A 13,363-nucleotide genomic window follows, 5' to 3' on the forward strand; every position below is an offset into this window, starting at 1 on the left:
CACATGGAGGGAAGACACACATAGAGGGAAGACACACATAGAGGAGAAGACACAGATAGAGGGAAGACACACACAGAGAGAAGACACACATGGAGGGAAGACACACATAGAGGGAAGACACACATAGAGGAGAAGACACACATAGAGGGAAGACACACACAGAGAGAAGACACACATGGAGGGAAGACACACATAGAGGAGAAGACACAGATAGAGGGAAGACACACATGGAGGGAAGACACACATAGAGGAGAAGACACAGATAGAGGGAAGACACACACAGAGGGAAGACACACACACATAGAGGGAAGACACACATAGAGGGAAGACACACATAGAGGAGAAGACACAGATAGAGGGAAGACACACACAGAGGGAAGACACACACACATAGAGGGAAGACACACCTAGAGGGAAGACACACATAGAGGGAAGACACACATAGAGGGAAGACACACACAGAGGGAAGACACACATAGAGGGAAGACACACACAGAGGGAAGACACACATAGCCACTGACTGTGACTCCATTCCTCCGGCCATATCCTGACACACACACATAGAGGGGAAGACATATCCTGCACCTAACAGCCATTAGGCCTCACAATAACACTCTGTTTTTGCTCTTGTCCTCCCTCTCCCCTTTTCCATTCCAACCTCCTCTTCATGACACGAACAGGGATAGATACATACTGGTGGTGAAGGGTTTGGCAGGAGCCAGGAAGAGTCTATGGGTGTGATAACCTCAGAGACATGGCAGTGAAAGAGGCAGGAGTTAGTTTGAGCAGAGAGAGAAGATAACACAGAAAAGAAACAGCTACCGTGAAAGAAGACAGACTTCCCCGTTGCCTGCCTGTCTCACCGGCACTCGATAAACCACTGTCTGATCTGCTCCTGCAGGGTTTCCCGTAGATCAGGGCCGTCCACGGCATGCACAGACTCCTTGATGCTGACCAGGGCCCTCTGGTACTCAGCCTCATTCTCCTCCTGGACCAGCCTGCGAGTCGTCTCCACCTGCTGGGCCTTCAGCTGGGCCACGCTGGGCCTCTGCTGCTGCTGCTCTGGAGGGACCTGAGGACCAGGGAGGACCAGACACAGCTATAGAGATTAGTGGGGTGAGGCAGGGAGGCAGCTTAAGCCCCACCCTCTTCAACATATCTATCAACGAATTGGCGAGGGCACTAGAACAGTCTGCAGCACCCGGCCTCACCCTACTACAATCTGAAGTCAAATGTCTACTGTTTGCTGATGATCTGGTGTTTCTGTCTCTGACCAAGGAGGGCCTACAGCAGCTCCTAGATCTTCTGCACATATTCTGCCAGACCTAGGCCCTGACAGTAAATCTCAGTAAGACCAAAATAATGCTGTTCAAAAAAAGGTCCAGTCGCCAGGACCACAAATACAAATTCCATTTAGACACCTTTGCCATGGAGCACACAAAAAACGATACATACCTCTGCCTAAACATCAGCACCACAGGTAACTTCCACAAAGCTGTGAACGATCTGAGAGACGAGGACCATCAAAAGGAGCATAAAATTCGACATACCAATTAGGATCTGGCTAAAAATACTTGAATCAGTAAAAGAACCCATTGCCCTTTATGGTTGTGAAGTCTGGGGTCCGCTCACCAACCAAGAATTCACAAAATGGGACAAACACCAAATTGAGACTCTGCATGCAGAATTCTGCTAAAATATCCTCAGTGTACAACGTAGTACACCAAATAATGCATGCAGAGCAGAATTAGGCCGATACCCACTAATTATCAAAATCCAGAAAGATTTTCTACAACCACCTAAAAGGAAGCAATTCCCAAACCTTCCATAACAAAGCCATCACCTACAGAGAGATGAACCTGGAGAAGAGTCCCCTAAGCAAGCTGGTCCTGGGGCTCTGTTCACAAACACAAACAGACCCCACAGAGCCTCAGGACAGCAACACAATTAGACCCAACCATATCATGAGAAAACAAAAAGATAATTACTTGACACATTGGGAAAGAATTAACAAAAAAACAGAGCAAACTAGAATGCTATTTGGCCCTAAACAGAGAGTACACAGTGGCAGAATACCTGACCACTGTGACTGACCCAAACTTAAGGAAAGCTTTGACTTACAGACTCAGTGAGCATAGCCTTGCTATTGAGAAAGGTCGTCATAGGCAGACCTGGCTAACAAGAGAAGACAGGCTATGTGCACACTGCCCACAAAATGAGGTGGAAACTGAGCAGCACTTCCTAACCTCCTGCCAAATGTATGACCATATTAGAGACACATATTTCCCTCAGATTACACAGATCCACAAAGCAGCAAGATTTGTGACCTGTTGCCACAAGAAAAGGGCAACCAGTGAAGAACAAACACCTTTTATTTGCCTTTTGTAATTTAACTATTTGCACATTGTTACAACAATGTATATAGACATAATATCACATTTGAAATGTCTTTATTCTTTTGTGAATGTAATGTTTACTGTTTTAATGTTTATTTCACTTGCTTAGGCAATGTTTCCCATGCCAATAAAGCCCCTTACATTTAATGAGAGAGAGAGAGAGAGAGACAGAGAGAGAGAGAGAGAGAGAGAGATTTAGCACAAAGGGAAGATAAACATAGTTACCATGGCACCAAGGCATATCACCACTGGTACTGATTGGCTGACCTTCCCAATACAGACATGTCTGTGTTTATTGACTCAGAATAACCCTGCCCCTTTGTTACCCAACACAGTCCTGGTAGAGGGAACAGTGAACAAGTACACCCACCATTCCCAGAAATATCATCTCCTCCAGCCGTTCTCTCCTGGTCCTCTTCCTCTGACTGTAGCCCCGCCAAACCTGGAACATACCAGAACAACAGGACAGCTAGGACACAACACAGGACACCTGGAACATACCAGAACAACAGAACAGCTAGGACACAACACAGGACACCTAGAACACACCAGAACAACAGGACATCTAGGACACAACACAGGACACCTGGAACATACCAGAACAACAGAACAGCTAGGACACAACACAGGACACCTAGAACACAAAAATACATACCTAGAACCCAAAACAAGACACACATAGAACATAAAACGAGACAAGTAGAACACAACACAAGGGGACAGACAAAAGGGGATTGTATAACCAGCATGCCCATACTGCATTGCATGAACAGCTGAGAGCTGAGCAGAGCCCGACAAATGCCAAACACTCAGGACCCAGAGGCTGGCAGGCAGCTAACATCCAGGAGACCGACGCTACTCATGATAACACCTGCCCCCCCCCCCCCCCCCCCCCCCCCCCCCGTAGAAGAGACCCCTCTCTTTGTCTGGTCTGCTACAATGATATCTCCCCCCACATAGACGAGGAATGCAACACTACTGCAGGGAGGAATGAGCCTCTATGTATCAGTCACAGTGGTGGTGTCATCTGATATAAAAGTAGTGTCCTGTTCTACCAAGGTGCTGCTTACAAAGTCAGGTTTGTCTAACAGTGTTTGATCGATACCGTCCTTTGTGCAAGACAGGGATTAACATTGACCCAGCGCTCTGACCTGAACATGAACCCTAACAGGTCAGGTCAACAGAACCACTTGTCACTACCTCAGCCATGACACATTATTATAACGATACATGATCCAACCTCTCCATAAAATATCTACACACCTGATTCCTCTGTGAAAGCAATGTGCCCAGTGGCTTTGTTAGGCCAGAGATGGTTTACACTTGGGCCGATGAGAGAGAATGGTGGGGGGAACTGAAAGGGAGTCTGAATTTTAGGTGTTTGTTTCCATGACCTTGCTGATCATGTAATGTGATGACCCCGCGTTTTGACATCTGGGTGTCTGTACGAGAACATCTAGGTGGTACTCTGGTTCTGAACCAACCAACAACAGAGAGGTGACATTGAGATAACATTGTTGAGATGGAGTTCTTGTGCCTTTTTGCAAAGCAGGCAGAAAACTATATCACTTGGACCCATTTCTCCATACAAAGTAAAAGCAGCCATCGATTTGGACTTGGACTCAGTCCAAGTGTCTAGCAGAGTTTTATACAGATGGTATTCTGTTACCCATCTTTGAGCAATTCATCAAGAGGTGGTTTGGCTTTGACTAGAGAAAGTGGGATGAACTACAACCCTCTGACTAGAGAAAGTGGGATGAACTACAACCATTTGACTAGAGAGAGTGGGATGAACTACAACCCTCTGACTAGAGAAAGTGGGATGAACTACAACCCTCTGACTGGAGAGAGTGGGATGAACTACAACCCTCTGACTAGAGAGAGTGGGATGAACTACAACCCTCTGACTGGAGAGAGTGGGATGAACTACAACCCTCTGACTAGAGAGAGTGGGATGAACTACAACCATTTGACTAGAGAGAGTGGGATGAACTACAACCATTTGACTAGAGAGAGTGGGATGAACTACAACCCGCTGACTAGAGAGAGTGGGATGAACTACAACCCTCTGACTAGAGAGAGTGGGATGAACTACAACCCTCTGACTAGAGAGAGTGGGATGAACTACAACCATTTGACTAGAGAGAGTGGGATGAACTACAACCCTCTGACTAGAGAGAGTGGGATGAACTACAACCCTTTGACTAGAGAGAGTGGGATGAACTACAACCCTCTGACTAGAGAGAGTGGGATGAACTACAACCCTCTGACTAGAGAGAGTGGGATGAACTACAACCCTCTGACTAGAGAGAGTGGGATGAACTACAACCCTCTGACTACAGAGAGTGGGATGAACTACAACCCTCTGACTACAGAGAGAGTGGGATGAACTACAACCCTCTGACTAGAGAGAGTGGGATGAACTACAACCCTCTGACTAGAGAGAGTGGGATGAACTACAACCCTCTGACTAGAGAGAGTGGGATGAACTACAACCCTCTGACTAGAGAGAGTGGGATGAACTACAACCCTCTGACTAGAGAGAGTGGGATGAACTACAACCCTCTGACTAGAGAGAGTGGGATGAACTACAACCCTCTGACTAGAGAGAGTGGGATGAACTACAACCCTTTGACTAGAGAGAGTGGGATGAACTACAACCCTCTGACTAGAGAGAGTGGGATGAACTACAACCCTCTGACTAGAGAGAGTGGGATGAACTACAACCCTCTGACTAGAGAGAGTGGGATGAACTACAACCCTCTGACTACAGAGAGTGGGATGAACTACAACCCTCTGACTACAGAGAGAGTGGGATGAACTACAACCCTCTGACTAGAGAGAGTGGGATGAACTACAACCCTCTGACTAGAGAGAGTGGGATGAACTACAACCCTTTGACTAGAGAGAGTGGGATGAACTACAACCCTCTGACTAGAGAGAGTGGGATGAACTACAACCCTCTGACTAGAGAGAGTGGGATGAACTACAACCCTCTGACTAGAGAGAGTGGGATGAACTACAACCCTCTGACTACAGAGAGTGGGATGAACTACAACCCTCTGACTACAGAGAGAGTGGGATGAACTACAACCCTCTGACTAGAGAGAGTGGGATGAACTACAACCCTCTGACTAGAGAGAGTGGGATGAACTACAACCCTCTGACTAGAGAGAGTGGGATGAACTACAACCCTCTGACTAGAGAGAGTGGGATGAACTACAACCCTCTGACTAGAGAGAGTGGGATGAACTACAACCCTCTGACTAGAGAGAGTGGGATGAACTAAAAACCCTCTGACTAGAGAGAGTGGGATGAACTACAACCCTCTGACTACAGAGAGAGTGGGATGAACTACAACCCTCTGACTAGAGAGAGTGGGATGAACTACAACCCTCTGACTAGAGAGAGTGGGATGAACTACAACCCTTTGACTAGAGAGAGTGGGATGAACTACAACCCTCTGACTAGAGAGAGAGTGGGATGAACTACAACCCTCTGACTAGAGAGAGTGGGATGAACTACAACCCTCTGACTAGAGAGAGTGGGATGAACTACAACCCTCTGACTAGAGAGAGTGGGATGAACTACAACCCTCTGACTAGAGAGAGTGGGATGAACTACAACCCTCTGACTAGAGAGAGTGGGATGAACTACAACCCTCTGACTAGAGAGAGTGGGATGAACTACAAGCCTTTGTGACCATATTAAAGTAAATTTCCAGTGAAAATCTCACTTTTAAAAGTTAACTCATACTCAAATAATGTTGTTAACTCATCCAATACTTGTATTTGTGGACAAAGTATAAATTGGGGAAAAAAACACTTTTTTTTAAAAACAACTCAAACTTGTATCTCAAACAGACCATTTCAAAAATGCTTATTATTTCCTTCTAGAGGATGACGTCATCATCCTGAGGATGAGCTGGCCAATCAGTGGTCTACTTACATGAATATTTTTAACGCCCACACCATTCCAACACAGAAAAGCTGCGTTTTAACATACTTAATAAATGAAAAAGGAAAACTATTTCACTCATGTTGTAATTAACTATAAGTAATATTTCATAAAAATCTGGAAACACTGGACAGTTACTTTAACCCAGTTAATCAGCTTCCCTGACTGTTGGCTGTGTCTTTAGTGGTTCACTCGTATTAAAACATCAGTCAGTACTGTTCAACAGCAATTGGAGATGTAGGCCTGGTATTGAAAGTAAAGTTTGCGGACAACATATGAGAAACGAAACAATAAGTATACTACACTCCTTACCTTCTGAATGCATGTGGCAGCCTGGTCGGGGTCCAGGGTGCTGATGGGTGTTTGGCTCTTGGCCTGGCTCCCTTCTTCCTCAGCCTGCCGTATCTCCTTCATGAAGCGATGCCTGAGCCGACCCTGCCGTGCCCGCTCACAAACCTGAAGGACCCGAACAGCTTCCTCCAGACACATGGTCTGAACCGACACCTCCTGACACAGACAGCAGTATAGACATAAGAGGGACAGGACCTCAAAACTATGAGAGTAATGTTAACCTCCTCCCCAGGAATACAACTTGGGGAAGAAGCATCTGCTGTGTGAGACTAGAGTAATGTTAACCTCCTCCCCAGGCATACAACTTGGGGAAGAAGCATCTGCTGTGTGAGACTAGAGTAATGTTAATATTTGATTCTACATCCACACTATATATCTAGGTAACCGTATTTCTTTTAATGAATTTCATGGTAACAATTGTAATAATTCCTTACATAAGGGAGTCTGATAGTGTGTTTCTCTTACCTGCTCAACCTGTTCAATGTGTCCCCCTTTAGCCATGACATGAGCCAGCATCTTCTCTCTGTCCCGCAGCACACGCATCTTCTCTCTCACAAAATACTGAGGGATGGGCACCTCCAGGTCCTCCTGCAAAATATAATATTGCATAAATATTTCTCTGTCGTTGTGTGTGATTCAAAAGGTAGAATCTCTGAGTTAAAGGGGTGAGTTCCAAATACTTTGAAAATGACTGTCAGGATACAGAAAGTCCTTTTCCTCATTCCCCCTTCACGTCCTATCACTCAGTCCCCGGTACAGTACCACTGACTCACAGGTGTCAGCTTGAGGTCCTGCAGCACATCATCAAAGTAGTGGAACTCTGAGAACTCCAGCTCCACCATCTCATTCTTGAGCTCCAGGATTCTACCCATCACGCCGTCCAACACGTGCCTGACCATGCGTCTCTTCTGGGGGTGAACTATCTGGTCATAGACAGCCTCCAGGCTGCGGAAGATCTGCAGGTACTTCAGGTAGAAGGTGGCCAGGCCCTGGAAGACTTGCAGCCGGTCCTTCAGCGGCCGAGGGGCAGTGGGAGGGTGCTCATCCACCAGGAGGTCCTCCAAGGCTCCATGGGCCTGGACCCACATCCTGGTGTAGGAGCTGAGAAGAAGGACAAGGAGAAGGAGGGGAAAGAGAAGCAGAAGGGAGAGTGAAGGAGGAGGAGAAGGGAGAGCAAAGGGGAAAGAGGATGAGGGGGAGGGGAAGGAGAAAGAACAGGAGGAGAGAGAAGGTGAAGGGGAAATAGAAGGAGGAGGGGAAGGAGGTGAGGAAGGAGGAGAAGGGGAAGTGAAGGAGGAGTAGAAGGGAGAGCAAAGGGGAAAGAGGATGAGGGGGAGGGGAAGGAGAAAGAACAGGAGGAGAGAGAAGGTGAAGGGGAAATAGAAGGAGGAGGGGAAGGAGGTGAGGAAGGAGGAGAAGGGGAAGTGAAGGAGGAGTAGAAGGGAGAGCAAAGGGGAAAGAGGATGAGGGGGAGGGGAAGGAGAAAGAACAGGAGGAGAGAGAAGGTGAAGGGGAAACAGAAGGAGGAGGGGAAGGAGAAGGAGGAGAGGAAGGAGGAGAAGGGGAAGTGAAGGAGGAAGAGAAGGGAGAGCGAAGGGGAAGGGCATATTGTATGTGGATGGACATATTGGACATATTTCGAGGGGAGAGTTCTCTTTCTTACTATGTCTGGCTCTTTCTCTATCACTTTTCTCTCTTACTTTTCTGGACGGACAAAGGCCAAGGTAGAACTGTCACCTGCTTCAGGATAGCTGCCCTTGGCAGAGCTGTCTCTCCAGGTAATGTCTGATGAGTACCATTAAAAGGATTGAAGGATTCTAACACCTATTTATTTCACTTTGCACTAGATTGTCAAAAACCTTCAAACAAGCCTAACACCACCTGGCTAAAACACCTGGGAATGAGAGGGGTGCACTTGTCTTCTTGGTCATAGTTGATATTTACTGTAGGTATAAAAATACCTTCCTACCTCAGCCTAGCTGTTGTAAAAATTTGAGTTTGTTGACACATAGAACTATCAATGCCATAGAAGAAAACAAAAATGGCCGCTAGATATCCCTAATGTCACTCCCTAACAGCCATCAACAAATAACCATTATAGGCCTACAGATGTAGGATCTTAATTTGACCTATATTGTCACAGCAAAATAATCCTGTAGCAACAGGATTTTAACAGATTTTAACATTTAGTCCATAATCTGGCCAGAAGTAGGCTACATGAAAAGTGCAATACTGTTAATATAACCGTGTGTTAATGTGGGTTTTCAGTTCATTTATGTGAATCACAAAGCTCTTCTGCATTTCCTGCGGTGCTGGAAAATTCTCAGCAACAAAACAAAGAGTGATAAAATGATGCTCCTACATCTGTATACATGGAATGATTTTCTTTGAACTTTTATCATAGTTGCTGCCTCTGTATATCTAAAAGAGCTGAGCCTTACAATGGTGAAACCACGCTCCTTTCATATTCCTATGAGGCCTATGTCATTACCCTAAAGGCAGCATTTCCATGGCCCACTCTTGTTAATTAAGGGACTGGTTGAATCAAAGCTGCCAGGGGTCAGTGGGTGGGAATGGGGGAGGTGTAGTGAGGACTAGGCTGAAAGGACATTTCTGAGGGGGACGTTACAATAAAAATGAGAGGGTGTTGGGGAATTCAACAAGATACCCAACTAGTGCCCAGGCAACAATGCTGTGAAGTCAAAATAATTCAAAGGACCCCCAATGAAACCCAAAAAACTACAAGGTCAACAAATCACAAAGGCTTATACCGGTCAGGTGACCAGGAAATAAAGGATTAGGCTTTATTTTGTTTCACATGTCCTCAGTGAGTAGACATATTTCTGTGAATAAAGCTGTCTGGTAACATTTCAGTAACAACATCTAGGGATGGGAAATATAGCTCAGACTAACTGCTTTTGAAATGCTTAACCAGGTTGATACAAACATGACTGTCTGTTGTTATGGGAACAGCAAAACACAATGTAGACTTCCTCTCTCTTTCGCAAACTGCTGCTCTCCCATAGCCCTTTTAATAGTCAGGAAATCATAAAGGAAGTATGACCACAACTGAATAAGTGGTTGACTCTGTTTAGAGTTGTGCAGTGCCTCTCCTGGATATGTCTGTGGATGTCATTTCGATCTTTCCAAGTGTCCTATAGGCCTATATAGTCTAGCCACAACATTGGTTACAGCATTTGCACAATATGAGATACATCATGTAGATAAAACAAAATAGAATACCTGTGTGACATTCTTGAGTGTAATTCCACGAGCTGTGTTTCCAATAGAATTGTGAGTTCCGTTTTTCTCGATGCACTATAAGGCTATTAATGCACAAGCATTGCATTGGGCGGCAGGTAGCCTAGTGGTTAGGACGTTGTACTAGAAACCAGAAAGGTTGTAAGATCGAATCCCCGAGTTGACAAATCTGTCGTTCTTCCCCTGAACAAGGCTGTTAAACCCACTGTTTCTAGACCGTTATTGAAAATATTAATTTGTTCTTTAACTGACTTGCCTAATAAAAAAAATGCGCATCTGATGAAATTGAAAACATCTCACTTTAATAAAAAAATGTGGTATTTAATGATAATAGCTATATTTACGTTATTCTAGGGGAAACACCACTGTTCTAGATCGGTTCCATCCTTGGGATGTTCAGACTCAGAAACCGTTCGGCAGTCAAAACATGGGTCAGACAGGTGCTTTGGAGACCAGGTTAAAATCTCTATCACACAAAACAGGAGCCAATAACATCGCATTTGATGTGGGAAAATATCGTCATACTCTCAAATAACACAGAATAAGATTATAATTTTAAACACGAATCATTTTAGATTTTTTTATCAATAAAATCACACTGAAGATGCCATACTATACCTATTTTTCAATTTAAAGACTTCGCCCAAAAAAGTTCTGCGCTTCCCATCGACTGAAGCGTGTTTGCTTTCTTGCTGTGTGTGCGTCAGAGCGTCTAGCAACGAAACGCCACGCCTGCGCAATGAGGTTTGACCAAACGACCGCTCGTGTCGTTTAGAACTGTAGCAGAAGAGATGTTGCTCTCACTTTACCCGCAGCAAATTAATTTATACAGAGCATTCCTTTCTCTTTTTTCAGACCCACATTTTCCCAAGTTGTTTTTCTAAAGTTGTTGACAATATTTAGTCACCATTACCAGCACATGTAAAGACAGACACACGTCACTATATGCACGCTTAGGCAAATGGGCTGGCTGAATAGAGATGTATGGCTTTCTAATGTGCAATATCAGCATACTGTAAAATTCCATTTGCAGTGAACGCATCAATAGATCCTAAGGACATCCTTTATCCCGGTGGTCCCCCAAATCAAAGGCTGGTTATGAGTGCTATATGATCCGTCATGCGTGCCTGCGATGGTATATTGAATAACTGAATGGTGAGATAGACAGTAACATACAGGTGCTACAGCCTGTTGAAATGAACTTTCCACACGTTTACTAATGGCTACATCAAAAGTAGCAGATAGGCTAATGTTTGAAGTGGAACGGTCTTTCAGATAACTTATATATAAACTCATCTTATCAATGATCCACAGTTAAATTTCATTTTCCACTGACATGTTTTATATCATTAAAATAGAGGTTTAAGGACACAACATGGGCAGTTATGTAGCCAACTGTAAACTCATAAGGTGGAGGGGAGAGGAGTGCTTTTTACCGAATCTCACTGGATTCCCCTCTGAAGGGCCCAAGCCAGGTGGGAACAACCTCAGAAAGTACCCGAATCTGGCGTTGGCTTGCAGGACATCAGAGACTGGCCCTGGTGGTTCTGTCAGATGCAGTGAGGATGGACATGCATTGTTCAACCAGGTGCAGCACCCTGGCTTTGTCAGTCAGACACAATCTACTGTATCAAATTCCCTGGCAAACAAACATCCATCCTTCCTTTCTAAAAATTAGACAATACATTGGCAAATATTTCAATGAATGAAATTTCACATTGTGCTTTTTTATATGGCATATGGAAAGATGTCTTGCCAAAATCAAGATAACAAGAGCCAAGCTGGCATAGGGCCTATGTGTTTCAACTCATCCCAGTAAGGCAGGTGAACAGGTGAGCTCCTAAAGAACGCCAAGCCTTTGAGTTTGTTCCAAGAAAGGTTAAAAAATATAGTTAAACACCAAAAACATTCACCTACTAAGTGTTCCAACTTTAACCACGTGCAGGTCAAATAAAGGAGAGTGTCTCTTCTTTCTAGATAATCTGTTTGCATGAATTCCTTCATCCGCACTTTGCCTAGAAGCCAAAATAATCGATTTTTTCACACCAATCTTTTATGCGCGCACTCAGGTCACTCCAAACGGAATTTGGTTAGTAGAGAGCCTTATTAGGGAATTTAGTAATGAAGCCTTTTATTTTTTTAAATCTACATCAGGTGAACTTGTGGTTTGTATTTACTTTCTACATTTTAGTCATCATTTCAAAGGAACAATTAAATCAAATCAAATCAAATCAAATTTATTTATATAGCCCTTCGTACATCAGCTGATATCTCAAAGTGCTGTACAGAAATTAGGGCGAAGTGCCTTGCTCAGGGGTACATCTACAGATTTTTCACCTAGTCAGCTCAGGAATTCGAACCAGCACCCTTTCAGTTAATGCTCCAGGGCTCTTAACCGCTAGGCTACCTGCCGCAGTGGATACAAGTTGTATGTCTCTGCATCCAGAATGATAGAGGTAGTTTAGTGAGCCAATGCTAACTAGCGCTAGCGCAATGTCTCCATGTTGTCTGTTGTCTGTAGCTTGTGAGGTGTGGAAACACTTTGTTGCTTTTATGAATTTTGGCTTGCTGCTTTTTGTTTTATGCTGCTCTGTCTGTATGCTACGTCTTGCGTGTCCTATGTTGCTCTGTCTGTATGCTATGTCTTGCTTGTCCTATGTTGCTATGTCTTGCTTGTTCTATGTTGCTATTGTCTATATTGTAATTGTTTTTAATAACCTGCCCAGGGACTGCGGTTGAAAATTAGCCGGCTGGCTAAAACCGGCACTTTTACTGAAATGTTGATTAATGTGCACTGTCCCTGTAAAAATAAAAATAAACTCAAACTCAAACTCAATGACTACTAGCATGTGACTGGATGGTTGGCTGCAACCGTGCTAACGCTAGTTAGTAACTTCCTTCAAACTGCAGGCAGATATAAAAATGGTATGCACAAGTTCATCTGACTCTGGTGAAGTAGATAAAGGGCTTCATTGCCACATTCCAGAAGTATCCCTTTAAAGATGTGAATACAAGAATTCCTTTATTTAACTAGGCAAGTCTGTTAAGAACAAATTCTTATTTTCACTGACGGCCTAGGAACAGTGGGTTAACTGCCTGTTCAGGGGCAGAACGACAGATGTGTACCTTGTCAGCAACCTTTCGGTTACTAGTCCAACGCTCTAACCACTAACCACCCTGCCGCCTGCACATCATTATATAGGCCTATTAATGCATTCCAATTATGTTTAAAAGTAGGCATAGACAATAATTCAGTGTAAAACATAGCCCACTGGCTAACAGTTTCTTGTAATTATTTTACATTAATTTTAGTCAATTATCTACCAATATTCTAATGAATTTAGCATAGGCTACTAAATTATAATACAATCATGATAATATATGGCCCTACAGAAAAG

General features: G+C 44.2%; 1 protein-coding gene across 2 annotated transcripts; it reads right to left on the minus strand.

Moving 5' to 3' along the window:
- Positions 1-442: 442 nt before the first annotated feature.
- LOC109886308 (dynein regulatory complex protein 11-like) lies at positions 443-10,680 on the minus strand. Of its 2 annotated transcripts, none has more exons than XM_031817603.1 (6): positions 10,584-10,680; positions 7,478-7,805; positions 7,170-7,292; positions 6,666-6,860; positions 2,767-2,838; positions 443-1,072 (listed from the first exon to the last, which is right to left on the minus strand). In XM_031817603.1, exons 2-6 carry the CDS (start codon positions 7,790-7,792, stop codon positions 860-862), a joined length of 918 nt encoding a protein of 305 aa, XP_031673463.1. In that variant the 5' UTR covers positions 7,793-7,805; positions 10,584-10,680; the 3' UTR covers positions 443-859. The 2 variants fall into 2 exon arrangements, with proteins under 2 accessions (XP_031673463.1, XP_031673462.1); XM_031817602.1 differs by having other exon boundaries at positions 445-1,072; positions 9,948-10,660.
- Positions 10,681-13,363: the final 2,683 nt, after the last annotated feature.

This window comes from Oncorhynchus kisutch, unplaced genomic scaffold (genome assembly GCF_002021735.2).
Source record: "Oncorhynchus kisutch isolate 150728-3 unplaced genomic scaffold, Okis_V2 scaffold1091, whole genome shotgun sequence".
In the NCBI taxonomy this organism is placed as follows: domain Eukaryota; kingdom Metazoa; phylum Chordata; class Actinopteri; order Salmoniformes; family Salmonidae; genus Oncorhynchus; species Oncorhynchus kisutch.

Coding starts and splice junctions, on each gene's coding strand:
- LOC109886308 (XM_031817602.1), bottom strand. Junction 2,839..6,665: donor CTGCCACATGCATTCAGAAG/GTAAGGAGTGTA, acceptor GGTATGTTCCAG/GTTTGGCGGGGCTACAGTCA. Junction 1,073..2,766: donor AGATGATATTTCTGGGAATG/GTGGGTGTACTT, acceptor CCTGGTCCTCAG/GTCCCTCCAGAGCAGCAGCA.